Source organism: Euprymna scolopes, chromosome 18, assembly GCF_053919585.1.
Source record: "Euprymna scolopes isolate OS-2025 chromosome 18, ASM5391958v1, whole genome shotgun sequence".
Classification (NCBI taxonomy): Eukaryota; Metazoa; Mollusca; class Cephalopoda; order Sepiida; family Sepiolidae; genus Euprymna; species Euprymna scolopes.
The window spans coordinates 31,987,511-32,001,467 of record NC_136499.1 but is presented as its reverse complement, the minus strand read 5'-3'; the positions used below and the strand labels follow the sequence as shown (position 1 = coordinate 32,001,467).

Genomic DNA, 13,957 nt, shown 5'->3' with positions numbered 1-13,957 from the left:
ATAGACCTCTTCGGCACCGCTTTATGTCTAATGATAAAAGTTTTCTTTTTCAAGTGAGGTAGCTATGTAGTTTATCCAAAATGAGATCAATATCTATATATATATATATATAATCCAGTGGAACAGGCAGAATGGGTTAGTTGGATTACTTTGGGTTTCAGAGACATATTAAGCTGATAGACTGTTTGCGTTCAGTTGGAAGATATCTTGATTTGCACATTATTCGATAAAGGAAAACAAGTTTCATTGTAACTTCTGAAAATAAATCATTCCTTGTTTTAAACTATAGTTGTGTTTTGTTACAACAGTGACAGAGATCACATGACTGATACTGTGACTGGTGTTGGAAGCGAGCACCTGCTTTGGATGAAAACAACATGTGGATGATCATAATCTGTGCAGTGAATGTAGACAAACGCAGATTCACATTACAATTAAAATATACAATGTGACACGCACACAGATGCAGGTTTTGATAACTTTTCAATGCTAAGCATGCTTGTTGACTATGCACTTGAAAAAAAAATTTATTATATTTTTTATTTGTAACATATTTTTATTACTTTTGTATAAATTATTAAAAAATATTACTTTGATTCAGAATGTACATGAAAAGTGATGTGCATTCATTGTCTTTTTGTAGTTCAAAGAGGATGCTGAACACATACCAAACAATAAATGACATCTCTTTTTCCTTGCTGCTCATTTTATTATTACTCCTCACAAGCCGAGAGACTGGCAATAGAATTTGCGAGCGACTTTATGCAATGGTTCGTTTCATCTCACATGGGCATCATCAACAACATCGTTTCTGAATTTTTGAAATGAGGATTGATAATTTAGATTATTTAGACTACAGTTCTCATCTTGAATATTATTTTCACAATGTTTCAGTCAATGTAACTTCCAATTTTTTTCAAGTGTCTCTTGTTGAACATGGAAATACACATGGAATTTCAAACAGAATGCTTTTTTTAATCCACAGGGTAGCATGCTCTTGTTCCATCAACCATGACTGGGTAAAAGTCTCAAGAAATTTGTAGTTGTATTCAGAGTATCGCCCGTACTGAGAATTGAACCTCTAACCTTCAGAAGAGTGTCACTTAGAACTGGATTTTATTCAGTACTTTATTTGTTATGCCATGGATCCTTGTGGTGTAACGGATAAAGCAGTTGGTAAAATTCAGTTGTAAGTGACATACTTGTCAGAATACAATCGCAAATTACCTAACACTTCTACCTGGTCATGACTGACAGAATCAGGTATCCTGTTGGAGTTTCGTTTGAAATTCTGAACAGATTCTTGAATTCAACAGGAAGCTTCTCAAAATTCAAAAAGAGATACTTAAAGAAAGTCTTAGGTTACATCAGCTGAAACGTTGTAAAACTAACTCTTAAGATGGGGATAGTAGTTTGAATAATCCAAATAATTCAAATCATTACTTTCATCATAATTCTTTGATCACATTTCAAAAATGTTTGGCTTAATCTTCGTTTTCATAAAAAGATTCCTCAACAGACTGGAATGTCCATTTAGATCAAGAGAATTCCTGGAAAAGATAAATAAAAAAATTAAAAACAAAAAAAACATTTTCTAGAAAATTGATATTTAGTATTAAATTTTGTTACAAATTTAAATAAAAAAACATACCGAATACAATGATTCAATAGTAATTATCCGAGTTGATCACATAAAAAACAATTACTCTTTTTCATTAGATTTAATTTTTTTTCTATCACACACATCCTCACAGAGATGCTCTGATGTTGCCTGACGACAGACCTCAAGATGAAGTGAAATGCTATGATGATAATGATTAGATTTGATATAACAGTTGTGGCTTTAAAAACTAAGATAACGAGGAGGTAAAGTTAAAAGTATTTTCATTTATCTCTTCACCAAGTTAGACACAAGGTCAAGTATGAGTTTGAAGTGTCAGTGCATTAGAATCAGCATGTTCTGGCCTACAAAAAAAAAAAGAGTATATATTTACAGAAAGTACAGAAGTTGCCACAGAGTTTTACTTGCTCATAGCAACTATTATCACCTTATCACTCTTCATGGTGTTGGAGAGAGTTGATGTAGAGTCGCAGTAGGGTAAATTATCTTAAAATATAAATATATAAATATAAATGCATAAATACTTATCAAATGTTTTAATTTGGCACCTTGCCTCTCAAGTGGAAAACACTCAATTGCCCGAGAATAGGAATGGGAGTAATCAAAAGTTGCTATGACCAGATGAGGCCACAAAACTGATCCAAATGCGTAGAGGAGGGCCTAAGATGCGATACTGCCATGTCTACCCGCTTCTACCTGCATCTCCTCACAGGCAAATGTGAGATGGGAAGTTGCCAAGTAGAGATCACAAAAATTATCAGTGATTAATGCAATCTTCTTCATGCATGTGAATTAGCAGTCCAATGACTGAAATCAAGAAGAAGCTTCATCAGCCATCTTGGACCCCTTACAACATCTCAGGAAGAGACTAAACTACAGCTGTGGGCCAGACTGCTAGAGAAAGTGCTCCCCACTCTCACTGACTTGGGAATCTCATCTTCTGAGGCTCTTCCTCATGGTTTAGAAGCACTCTAGCTCTAGTGGAAAACCCTAACTGCACTGAAATTAGGGATGATGCAATTAAAAGCTGCTATTATTAGATTGGGCTACTAAAATGACCCAACCATCTGTGAATATGTAGAGAAGGACAATACAATGCAACCCTGTCTTGTCTGCCCTCTACTGTCCAACCGGTGCAGCTTGAAAGATCTTACAGAATACAACAATAAAGCAAATGTACTGCATAAAAAAAGTTTGAAACTGTTGTAAGACACCCAAAGAAGAACTTGGCATTTAAGAGGAATTTTTTTTTTTTTTTTTTTTTTTTTTTTAGCTATTTAGGACACGAAAGTAATATCATATTGCTGTATTGGGTGATGAACAAAGAATGGACATAGATTTAAAAAATTAACCTATGCATTTTTAAATTTTTATCTTCACTGAACGCATACACAAAGTTATTTTATGAGATTTTAAAAGTTGAACTTAAATAGCATTTAAGCTGACACATCAAACTTTGATTATATACTATACATATTATAGAAAACACTTCAAATTTTGATTATATATCTATATATATTACAGAAAACACATCTACTATATAAAAAGGAAAATGTGTGTGTGTGTGTGTGTGTTTATATGTCTGCCAAAAACATTTGACAAATGCATCGGACCGTGACAAAATTGGTATCGTTAGAAAGATCGATCTCTTGGATGTAAAATATCTAAAAATTGGCCCAAAAGATTAATTCTTTCCTAGTCAATAGAGCCATTTTTTGAAAAGAAGGGTCAGTTTTTGCATAAACATTTTTGCAAGTCATACACCTACCAATATCAACGGAAGGCCCATGAAGTTATAAATCTCTGTGGCCAAGACAACTAGCGTGTTAGCTTTTTTCACCTCCTTTTCCTCTTTTACGTTTTAAGTTTGAGCCTGCCTGCTTAATGCAGCTAATTTTTTTTCTTTTTTGTGCTTGCATGGATACTCATTGCTATTTTAATTGAAAAGATTTTTTTTCTGGGAGTTGGTTGCTCAATAGCCTTAGTATACCATCTCTCTCCACCCGGGCAATGCTGGGTCGCCATGCTAGTCAAATATAAGGGAAAAATTCTCACAATTTTTCTTGAAGAGGTCATTGTAAGTGCTTGTAAAAAGAGAGTAACCCCTGCAGACAGAAAAAAAAACTGTATTACATTCAGCATTCATTCATTCTTTATATTTTGTTTCAGTATATATCAATCCACAAAATATCTAATTTTTCATTTCTTCTTCAATGAAATTATTTACATCTGTACTTACAAATCATACCATGTGCCTTAACCATCCAGCATAATTGCTTTTATTGTTTGCCATTGATGTTAGTCTTTGCATTTTCTTCCTCATTCTAAGCTTTGCTTACCCTTTTGTCAGGTCGTTCTTTTTTTCATGTTTCTTATTCAAAGTTCATAATTACATTGCTTTAATAGTAATTCTATATGCACTTTTTTAAAATTATAGCTCTAGTCTTATACTATCAAGCTATTGGAAAACTTTCCATTATAAAATTTATATATATATATATATATATATATATGTGTGTGTGTGTGTTATTTTAATAATAAATATTTAAATATTTATGTATATGCTTTATCCTTCCAGAATCATAAGTTTAGAAATAACCATTCACATCAATCGCATGATTTGAACCTCAGAATAATATTGAACTCCAAATCTCAGCATGCTAACCAATAAGGTTAATATAAATGACTACAGACAAGATTAGAAATAAATCCTATATATGTTAAAAAGAAGTAGACAGCTATAGTCGGCTGTCATAATAGCATTCAACATATATATCATAATTTAGGAATTTAAATTTTATGAAACGGTTAAATTTCAAATATAGAATTTTTATTGTATGCAAAACAAAGATTACAGTTTAATAAATATATTTCCTTAAACCATGAATTTTCGATGTTTATCAATCTCCTCAGGGAAAAATATGAGTAAATATTATAAATGGTTTGTACCTTATTTGCTAAAGGTAATAAACATAGAAAAGTTAAAAGTTTTTAAATCATTTTAGCTACATAGAATAAGGGAAATTAAATATTGATGCAGAATAAAAAAAGGATATTAAGCTTCAGATCCAAAATGTATGCTAGATCCTGAAATTAAAGTTCTTGGTGGCAGGGAGCTAAAAAGATCTAACGCATATTGTAATTCTTCCAAGGCACCAGATAACAATCCGATGTAAACATGTCTCCTCAGTTTCTCCTTTTGTTGGATAAGATATCCGGTAAATATTTGATTTTATCAATACAGTAAAGATTTATTAACAAGTATTTTTCATAATGTATAACTTTCGTAATTCAATCCAAGTGTTAAATTCATATGTGAATAAAACTAAAATATCAGAGGACAGATAAATGAATAAAATAAAATAAAAGAATTGCTTTTTGTTCGGCAAAATAATCATTAAAAATCAGATGCAGCTTTGATGATTAAAATTATATTTATAAATCAGCAGAATTGAAAAATCAGCACACATAGTAAACTTAACTAAGACTAAAAGGTATCCAGTTTAAAATCCTTAATTTAAAAATTTAATGTTAATAGACTAGTGGTTTCAAAATAAATTTGAAGGAAAAAATAAAAAAATAGAGATATCGACGAACATACAATAAAAATTTCTATATTTGAAATTTAACCATTTCAAATAATAAAATTTATATTCCTAAACTATGATTTATTTGCTCTATCTGGTATATTAAGCAATTTTATTTAGCTGGGATTGTCTTATATAAAATATTACATCCCATAATATTTTATTAAGACTGATAATCACTGGATATGCGTACCAATAGATTTATTGCATTTCATTATTCTGAAGTATATATATATATATATATATATATATATATATATATATATATATATATATATACACACATACTTCAGAATAATGAAATATATATATATATATATATATATATACACACACACACACACATTATAGAATTGCCAACAGTTGCATAGACAGTCAACTTTCAATCCTGGCATGAGGCACTTGCTTATTTAAGCACATTAAAGAGTTTTTATGTAATAGAACTGCCTGTGGTTGACTAAATTGCTCCCAACATACTTGAGTTGAGCATTGTGGTAAGAAAAATCACCAGTTAGCATTAGCATTCATAAAAACGAACGGAGCACTCTTCAGTTAATGATAGTGTTTATATAAACATTAAGACTTGTGCAGATGACTTAATGGTTACGATCATTGACTCATGAGTTAAGGGTGAATATTTTGTATCTTCTAATTTTCAAATAAAATACGCATTTTTCACTCACCTTCTGGACAACATTTTGCAAGATCATCAGAGTTTGAGCAGCTAATTTTTGAGATTCAGCATGGGGATTTTTTTCAATAATATCTAAAAGAAAAAAGACAAAAAAAAAAGGAAGGAAACAATTAACTTATCAGTAATTACAATTATCATTAGCCGTTTAGCAACAGGTAGCATGTGTCCTCCTTGTCAAAAAATGTAGAAAATGAAAATTTCCACCATGAAATTATTATCGTTCTTTTAGATATTGAGGCAATCTAGCATGCCGACCAGCATTGCCTAATTGTAAAATATGCTTAAATATGATATTTTGATTCATGCAGATTTGGTATTAATTATTATAGAGCCAATTCTCCCTTGAATATTATATTGTACCCAATATATAGTAGTTATTTACAAAATTAAAAGTATAAATAAAAATATGACTTGGGTCCCATCAGCTAGAATCAAAACCAAAACATATAACCCTCCAGTATTATTCTTTACCATCTGAGCTAAGTCCATACACATATAAAAACTTAAAAATTAACATCAAAGGTATAAATACATATTTGCACATGTGTAGAAGTAACATGTTTAGTTGACTTATGCTTACAAGTTTCAATATTTTTTAATTTAAATAAAAATTTTTACCGGCTAAAAATCAAATCTGTTCCACAGGGCAAATCTCCTATATATATAATTCAAGTCTGTAGACCAAAAATTAACAGAGTAGTTTAGTAGAGATCATTATGCATACAGACAAGGTCACTTATATATATATATATATATTCTTCCGAATCGATTTATTCAACACTCAGCTGTTATGGAAACCTGTGATTATAAGATGTACAAAATATTACTGGTCGTAATATTCTACGTATTATCCCATCTAAATAGGAATTGCTTGTATTCTTTGTCTTACTTGGAATAATAATAAAAAATCCTTGATTTGAATAAAGGTTTTTTTAATTTCATTGAATCACTATAATTTGCTATATATATATATATATATATATATATATATATATATATATATATGACTACTTAATTTAATCACATAAATTAATATACGAAAGTATAATTTTATGCGTAAACTAAGTATTTACTTCAACAGTGCTCAATACATAGGTAGTAAGTTAGAAAAATATATATGGCAATTAAGCTACACAGAATATTCCGCGTTTCATTCGCATGAGAATTCATCATTAAGGCATAAGCCTGATGAATTCTCACAAGAATGAAACGCAGAATATTCTGTGTAGCTTAATTGCCATATATATTTTCATAAATTACTACTATATACATAGGGAAATCACTTAGGATAGATAAATACTCACTTCCCCAAACCTGTAAAGATTTGGATTTTTAAATAATTTTTAAACGTATTTCGAAATTTTAAAACGCGATTCGATATAATTATAAATATTTTTTTAAACTTTAAACATATTTTTGGAAATTTTTAAACGTAATTCGATATAATTAAACAAATTTTTAAGTTTTTAACCGATACCAATACAGATTTTAAAGTTTTTTATACATAAGAAAAGAGATTTTAGAATTAATTTGGGTTCAAATTAAAATCGATTTATATAAGGAAAATTTTTTTCGAAATTAGATCTTAAATTTAAATAATTCAAAGTTTAAAATTAGGTATTACATCATCTGATAAAAAAAAAAGGGGGGGGGAATTTAACAAAACGAGATTTAAATGTGAACTCGCGAGGTATATATACTTCACACTTCCGGTTATAAGATAGACGAATATTGGCTGAAGAGAGCTTGATAAGGATACCTTAAACGGGCCTTATTATCGGGCTTGAAACCGACGGTACCAATGATCTGTCTCAACTAACAATTTTCTGTACACAAAATATAAAAATATATATATATATATACTATATACACACACACACACACATATATATATAGAGAGAGAGAGAGAGGTCTAATACTTATAATTTTTTTCTAAATTTTTTAGATGTAGTATTGTAATCAAATATGATTTTATTCAAGTTTTTTGTAGTTTATATAGGATCCATTATAAAAATTATCTCAGTCGTGAAGGATTTCTCTTCCACCGAAAGAGAACAAGAAATAGAAGTGCAGCATCTGAAGAACAGATACTACACTTTGATCTTGTCCCGAATTATTTATTTTAGATGTAGTATTGTAATCAAATATGATTTTATTCGTTTTTTGTAGTTTATATAGGATCCATTATAAGTAACTATATATTTTCTTTTGTTTGTGACTTTGTTGATAGAGATTTTTTTATGTGTCATTCAAAAACATAAATCATATATTGCTTTATTATTGGAATCCTTTGAGATGAGTAATTTGTATATTTATTTATTTGCGGACTGTTATCCTCATCCTCATAGTTGTTATTTTAGAAACTCAGCATTCCTATCCTGTTGCAGTTAACCACCTGATGAAAGACAAAGGAATAGGAAGATGAGGATAACAGTCTGCAAATAAATAGATAAATATAAATCATATATTTTTGTAGTATTATTGAACTTAAAGAACAAGTCTGACCTGCCATTGCTCACGTGCCATTGGAGTTGTGTCCAAAAGTATTCTGCTCTCTGAGAGATGATTAGCAAAGTGCATTAAGCTCCATGGAGCAGATACAATGATTAAATAAATCGCTTTATGTTGCAAACAAAATCTAAAGTGCATCCTTTGTTAGTTTCTATTTTTCAGTTGTGTAACATGTATTATGCTGAAATAAAATTATATACTTATCTATGGTGAACACATATATATATATATATATATATATCTGGTTGTGGAAATAATATATATATATATATATATATATATATATATATATATATATATATATGTATGTATACTAGCATTTAAGCCCAGCGTTGCCCGGGTGTTTGGAAGTGTATGTTGAGCAAAAAAAAAAAACGGTCAATTTTTTTTTAACTTTGACTCCTATTATGACCTCTTAATATTTATTGTTTTGGGCACAAATCAAGTTATTAAGTTAGATCTATGTCCAAGGAACCTATATCTAAACTTTCAAGTGTTCAGATCCAAAATTGTTGGAGGAGTTTGGTAGAGTTCTCAAAGGTCAAATCGTTAAACTTTGACCCCTTAACAGCCAAATTTCTGGCCGAAAACTGATTACAAAGATTTTTCCAAATCTCAGTATCCTGTATATCAAATTTCGAATCTGTAGACTGAAAATTGACAGAGTTATTGCGTGGGAAAATGTACACACACACACACACAGACATGTTCACTTTTATATATATGATAGATAGATTGGATGCAATATATAGTAATGATTTAAAAAGTATTAAAAAAAGACTCATGCGCCACCACCGAGAATCAAAACCAAAACGTTCAGCTCATGATTTATTTTGCCTCTGCCGTCAATGACTGGGCTATGAAAACATATTTACTGCAAGGCTAAAAATTAAAAATGAACCAATAGCTACTGCATTCTGCATTCATAATGCCGATGTTCGACCTTCACCTGGCAAATTTCTTTTTTTTTTAATTTTCACATTTTTTTTCCGGGCTAAAACCCAAATATAAAGTTTTGCATGCATTCAAATACCTTATACATGAAGTTTTATGTCTGTAGACCAAAAACTCTTGGAGGAATTTGGTAGGCAAAATTTGTTAAACAAAAATATATACGTATACATAAATATATATGGAAAGAATTTTGCGTTTACTATAAAATTTTTACGCAAATATTATGCAAGCATGAATCATGTAGAATATCTGCATGGATATAATTACACATAATTAACTAAAGATGATTATTCCATTAGAAAACCAAAGCAACTAATAGGGAGTTAATTAAAATGAATGTTTAAAAGAATATGCAAATTAGCTAGATCTTTTGCTAGTGAATGCAATTCCACACCCCATATATAAGAAAATTGTATTTTCTTTTTAAATAAATAGAAAAAGGGTTTTTAATATGAATATCAATACACACAAAGGAAAAACCAATTCATAGGAGTATAGATTACACACACAGACACACACACAAGGCATTTGAAAAATCGCTGACCCAACTCTGAAATTATACCTTAAATGTGTAAATAGTTCAGAAAATGCTTGTTTTCAAAGTTACAGGCCATTTAATTAAAGACTGCAGAATGAAAGCAACGCGTGATCCATTACTAGAAGTTCAAAGAAAGTGGACACTTTCGAATAATTAAGTGGAAAATTATACATGTAGAAACTTAGATGACTCATGTAGATTAAATCAGAAATTTGAAATTCTAAACTTTAAAAACTCCCGAAACCTATTAAACTGTGGAAGTGAAGTAGCAAATAACTGTATACACGGAATAATTTTTAATTTAGGATAACAATACATGAGAAAAAGAAAATTATTAAAAAAAAAAGGAAAAATGTACTCTAGCATGAACCTACTCAGCTATTAATTCAACACATTCACAAAAGAAAAAGGTGCATCACTCTATAGAAAACAGAACAATAGAATAGAAAGTAGATATTAACCAAACCTTTGTCTGAGTGAAGCATGACCATTGGCTAATGAACACTTCAACTCACAGGCAGAAATAATAATGAATTTAATTAGTTAGCTAAATTAAACAAAATGTTAATCTATAAAAACAAGTAGCATGAATTGTATGCATTTTAGCCTGACAATTCCTTATACCGCTAAAACATGGAAAATAATGTGTAGCTTAATTGCCACATATTTTCATAACTTTCTATATATGTCACATAGATGAAAGGATATTTGAATTGAGTCATTAGATTATGTATTCAAGATGACAAGCATCACTTATGCAAATTAGATTGAACTAATTTGCATAATGTTAAAGTATATTGAATATGCAATAATATTCATATTTTCATCAAAGTGTCCATCAATAAAAGTTCAAGTGCTATTATTATCCTTGATAGTAGATCTGCCCAACTATGACATGAAAAAGAAAATATCCAATAGTTCAAGATTTAATATGATAAAATAGAAATGTATATTTTTACCAACCTTGTAACCATTCTTTAAATTCCATCGTGTCTTGTTGCATTTCTCCCAATAAAATATGAGAAGGTACAGACAAGTAAATCATAGACACGCCAAATATTAAGGCTTGACAAACAGAACTAAAAAAAGAAAAAAAAAACATTTGACAAACAGAACTAAACAAAAAAACAAACATTTATACACATTTACAAATGTGTGTGTGTGTGTATATATATATATATATATATATATATATTATTAAAATTGCATTATTAAAAATGTCTTATTTACACACACACACACACACGTGTGTGTTTTCTTAGGACATAGTGCTCTACTAGATATCTAATTTTTACAGATGGTCCAGTGGAGATATTTACACACTCCATTGTGTCAGATTGTATAGAATCCATCTCTCCAACAACTGAATGTCAGGTGTCTAAAGTTATGAGTAGGGCTATGACAACAGCATATTCTTTTCATTGTTTTGATTCTTGAGTCTATATCTGACACAGTTAGACACAGTTAATTAACCGAGAATCACATTACTATATAAAAGCATATAAGATATCAACGGATACACATTCAAGAGTCAAAACAATGAAAACAATGTGCTGTTGTCCTAGCCCTAGTTATGAGCATACACATTTATACCAAAATTCTCTACATATATAGATATATATACTGAGACACTGTGTGTGTCTTTCATATAAAAATATAAAAATCAAAACAACATATAATCATAATTGCCAAATCATTTAAATCGAGGGAGGGGGGTAAATTTCTACAAAATTGGCTAAAAATCAACTAAATTTTTATTCACTTTTTAATATCTTTGATTGAATTAAAAGATAGTAAAATTTCTGGAAAAATTATTGAAATAAATTTTATATTTATTTGAGTAACAGAAAAAAAAATAAACATCTAATGTTCTTAAAGTCAAATTAACAAAATTATAAACAAAATTTTTGCTTTAATTTGCTTAAAATTTATTTAATTTTTACTTCTAAATGATGGCAATGGTTTCGATGGGAGTGATTATTTTGTGTAGCAAAGTGAACCGAATTCATTATTAAACAATCCTTTGTTTTGTTTGGAGGGAGAGAGGAATTGAAAAATTGGTACCTTCAAATTTGTTATATTGTTATATTGTAAATGAATTGTCTTAGACATAGATTTGTATCAGATTTCTTAAAATTTTAGTTATAATAATAATTGTGTATATATATATATATATATATATATATATATGTGTGTGTGTGTGTGTGTGTGTGTGTGTGTGTGGAAATGTGATTATTTTTCAATTATATTTCACTTTTTTATATACTAATCCTTAAATTATGAAGCTCAATATAATTACAGAGCACACACAAAACAAATGACAAAAGTCTATGTTCAAATTTGATAATTTGGACCATCTTATAATTTATTCCTTTAATTACCTTGACATTTACACTTCTTGACAGTAATTGTTTTGTAGCGCAAAATCATTCACTTAATTATTATATCAATCAAGAAATCTATTTTGACCTTAACTCATCAGAAGAAATAGCAACTATCAATCCATCAAAAGAAAATAAAATGCAGTTAGGCATGATTACAAGATCCAAAAATTGGAAGAGAAGTTGCAATTACTTTTTATTTTATCTTTCATTATGCCATTTTGAATTTTCAAGTAAAGTCACTAAAATTTAAATGTTCGTATTAATAAATTGTATTAATTTTGATGTACACTACTAAAAACATATTCTATTAGTATTTTATTAATTTTCTATTTATAATTAATTTATATATATTTACTCAGATAATATTAATAAATGTAATGTATTTACTTAATTTTATACAAAACTAATTACAAAATATCTATATTCTATTTCCGGTTATACTAATAATAAAAGATAAAATAAAAGGTAATTGCAGCTTCTCTCCCAATTTTCGGATTTTGTAATCATGCCTAACTGCATTTTATTTTTTTACATATGTATATATATATTTATATAATAGTTATATGAATGGTTCTATGCTAGAAAACAAGTGCTGCACATTTTAACATGCTGAAAGAAATAAACGGTAAGATGGACAACATCTGGGAATTTGGAATATAGACTTTTTGTCATATATATATATATATATATACACACACACACAGACAGAGAGAGAGAGAGTGTTGGAAAGTAACCTCCTAGTATTAAGTGTTCACAATATATTTTTTTTCTGCAACACTCACCCTAGACGGGTTTAACTGGCTTCCTCCAAGGGAAGAAGTTTCATAGGTCTCCAGTTGCATGTATATCCCGGAGGAGATGAAGACTTGAGGTTTTCTGTAAATCTTGCAAAGAAGTGTTGATATCCTCCTACATACAGCGCCTGGTATTTCCAAATTGGTCACAATTTATTATTGAAATATAATTCTTACAAGAAATGAATAAGATGAAAAAGTGTACAGCATTGGATTTTATTTTGATTTCAATATGAGAGCCAGTATTTTCTTATGGAAGTCATTCCAGACAAGGCACGAAGCCACTTAATGTAAGGAGCTATAACACTATTTCACAGTCAAAAACTATCCAATGGTAAGCATTATATGGATAGATTACAACCCCAAAAACAGCAATTCTTACCCCTTTGTCAGAAACATTGTTCATGGAATGTGAGGACTAAAGGACAAAATAAGTGAAGTTTCAAGGCTATTGAAAGTAAACTTTAGCTCTTCTCAATGGGAGGGGGGATATAGTGATAGTGTTAACTCTGATGTTATCACAAACTTAGGAGAAATCTATAAATTAAAAAATAATTTTCAAGGTGGACCAATTATCCCCACAGACTAGTCTAAGATATTTTCGTTATCCAAAGAAAATTCCGTCATTTGATCTTGTGTCGCACACAGGTATTAAAAAATTTCAAAACAGAATGAAATGCAGAAACAAACCTTTCTGGATGGTAGCGTAAACCCCAAATGAAATCAAATAAACTTTGGCCCATCTGTTTTACAGCCTACAAATGAAAATGTTTTAAATATAATACATTTCTTAAAAATAAGGAAATTTAAAAAAAAGACATTAATAAAATTACCCTTTGTTATGGTGAGATAACCATAATTTTGAAAGAGAAGA

At 29.4% G+C, this 13,957-nt stretch overlaps 1 protein-coding gene across 1 annotated transcript in view; it reads right to left on the bottom strand.

Moving 5' to 3' along the window:
• Nucleotides 1-535: 535 nt before the first annotated feature.
• LOC145297568 (telomere length regulation protein TEL2 homolog) overlaps nucleotides 536-13,957 on the bottom strand; it is a 79,839-nt gene continuing 66,417 nt past the window's right edge. The window contains exons 17-20 of the mRNA XM_080143583.1: nucleotides 13,774-13,838; nucleotides 10,869-10,984; nucleotides 5,892-5,974; nucleotides 536-1,550 (exon numbers count right to left, since the gene is read on the bottom strand). Coding sequence (XP_079999709.1) covers nucleotides 1,539-1,550; nucleotides 5,892-5,974; nucleotides 10,869-10,984; nucleotides 13,774-13,838 — 276 coding nt within the window. The 3' untranslated portion in view covers nucleotides 536-1,538. The remainder of the gene's footprint in view (nucleotides 1,551-5,891; nucleotides 5,975-10,868; nucleotides 10,985-13,773; nucleotides 13,839-13,957) is intronic.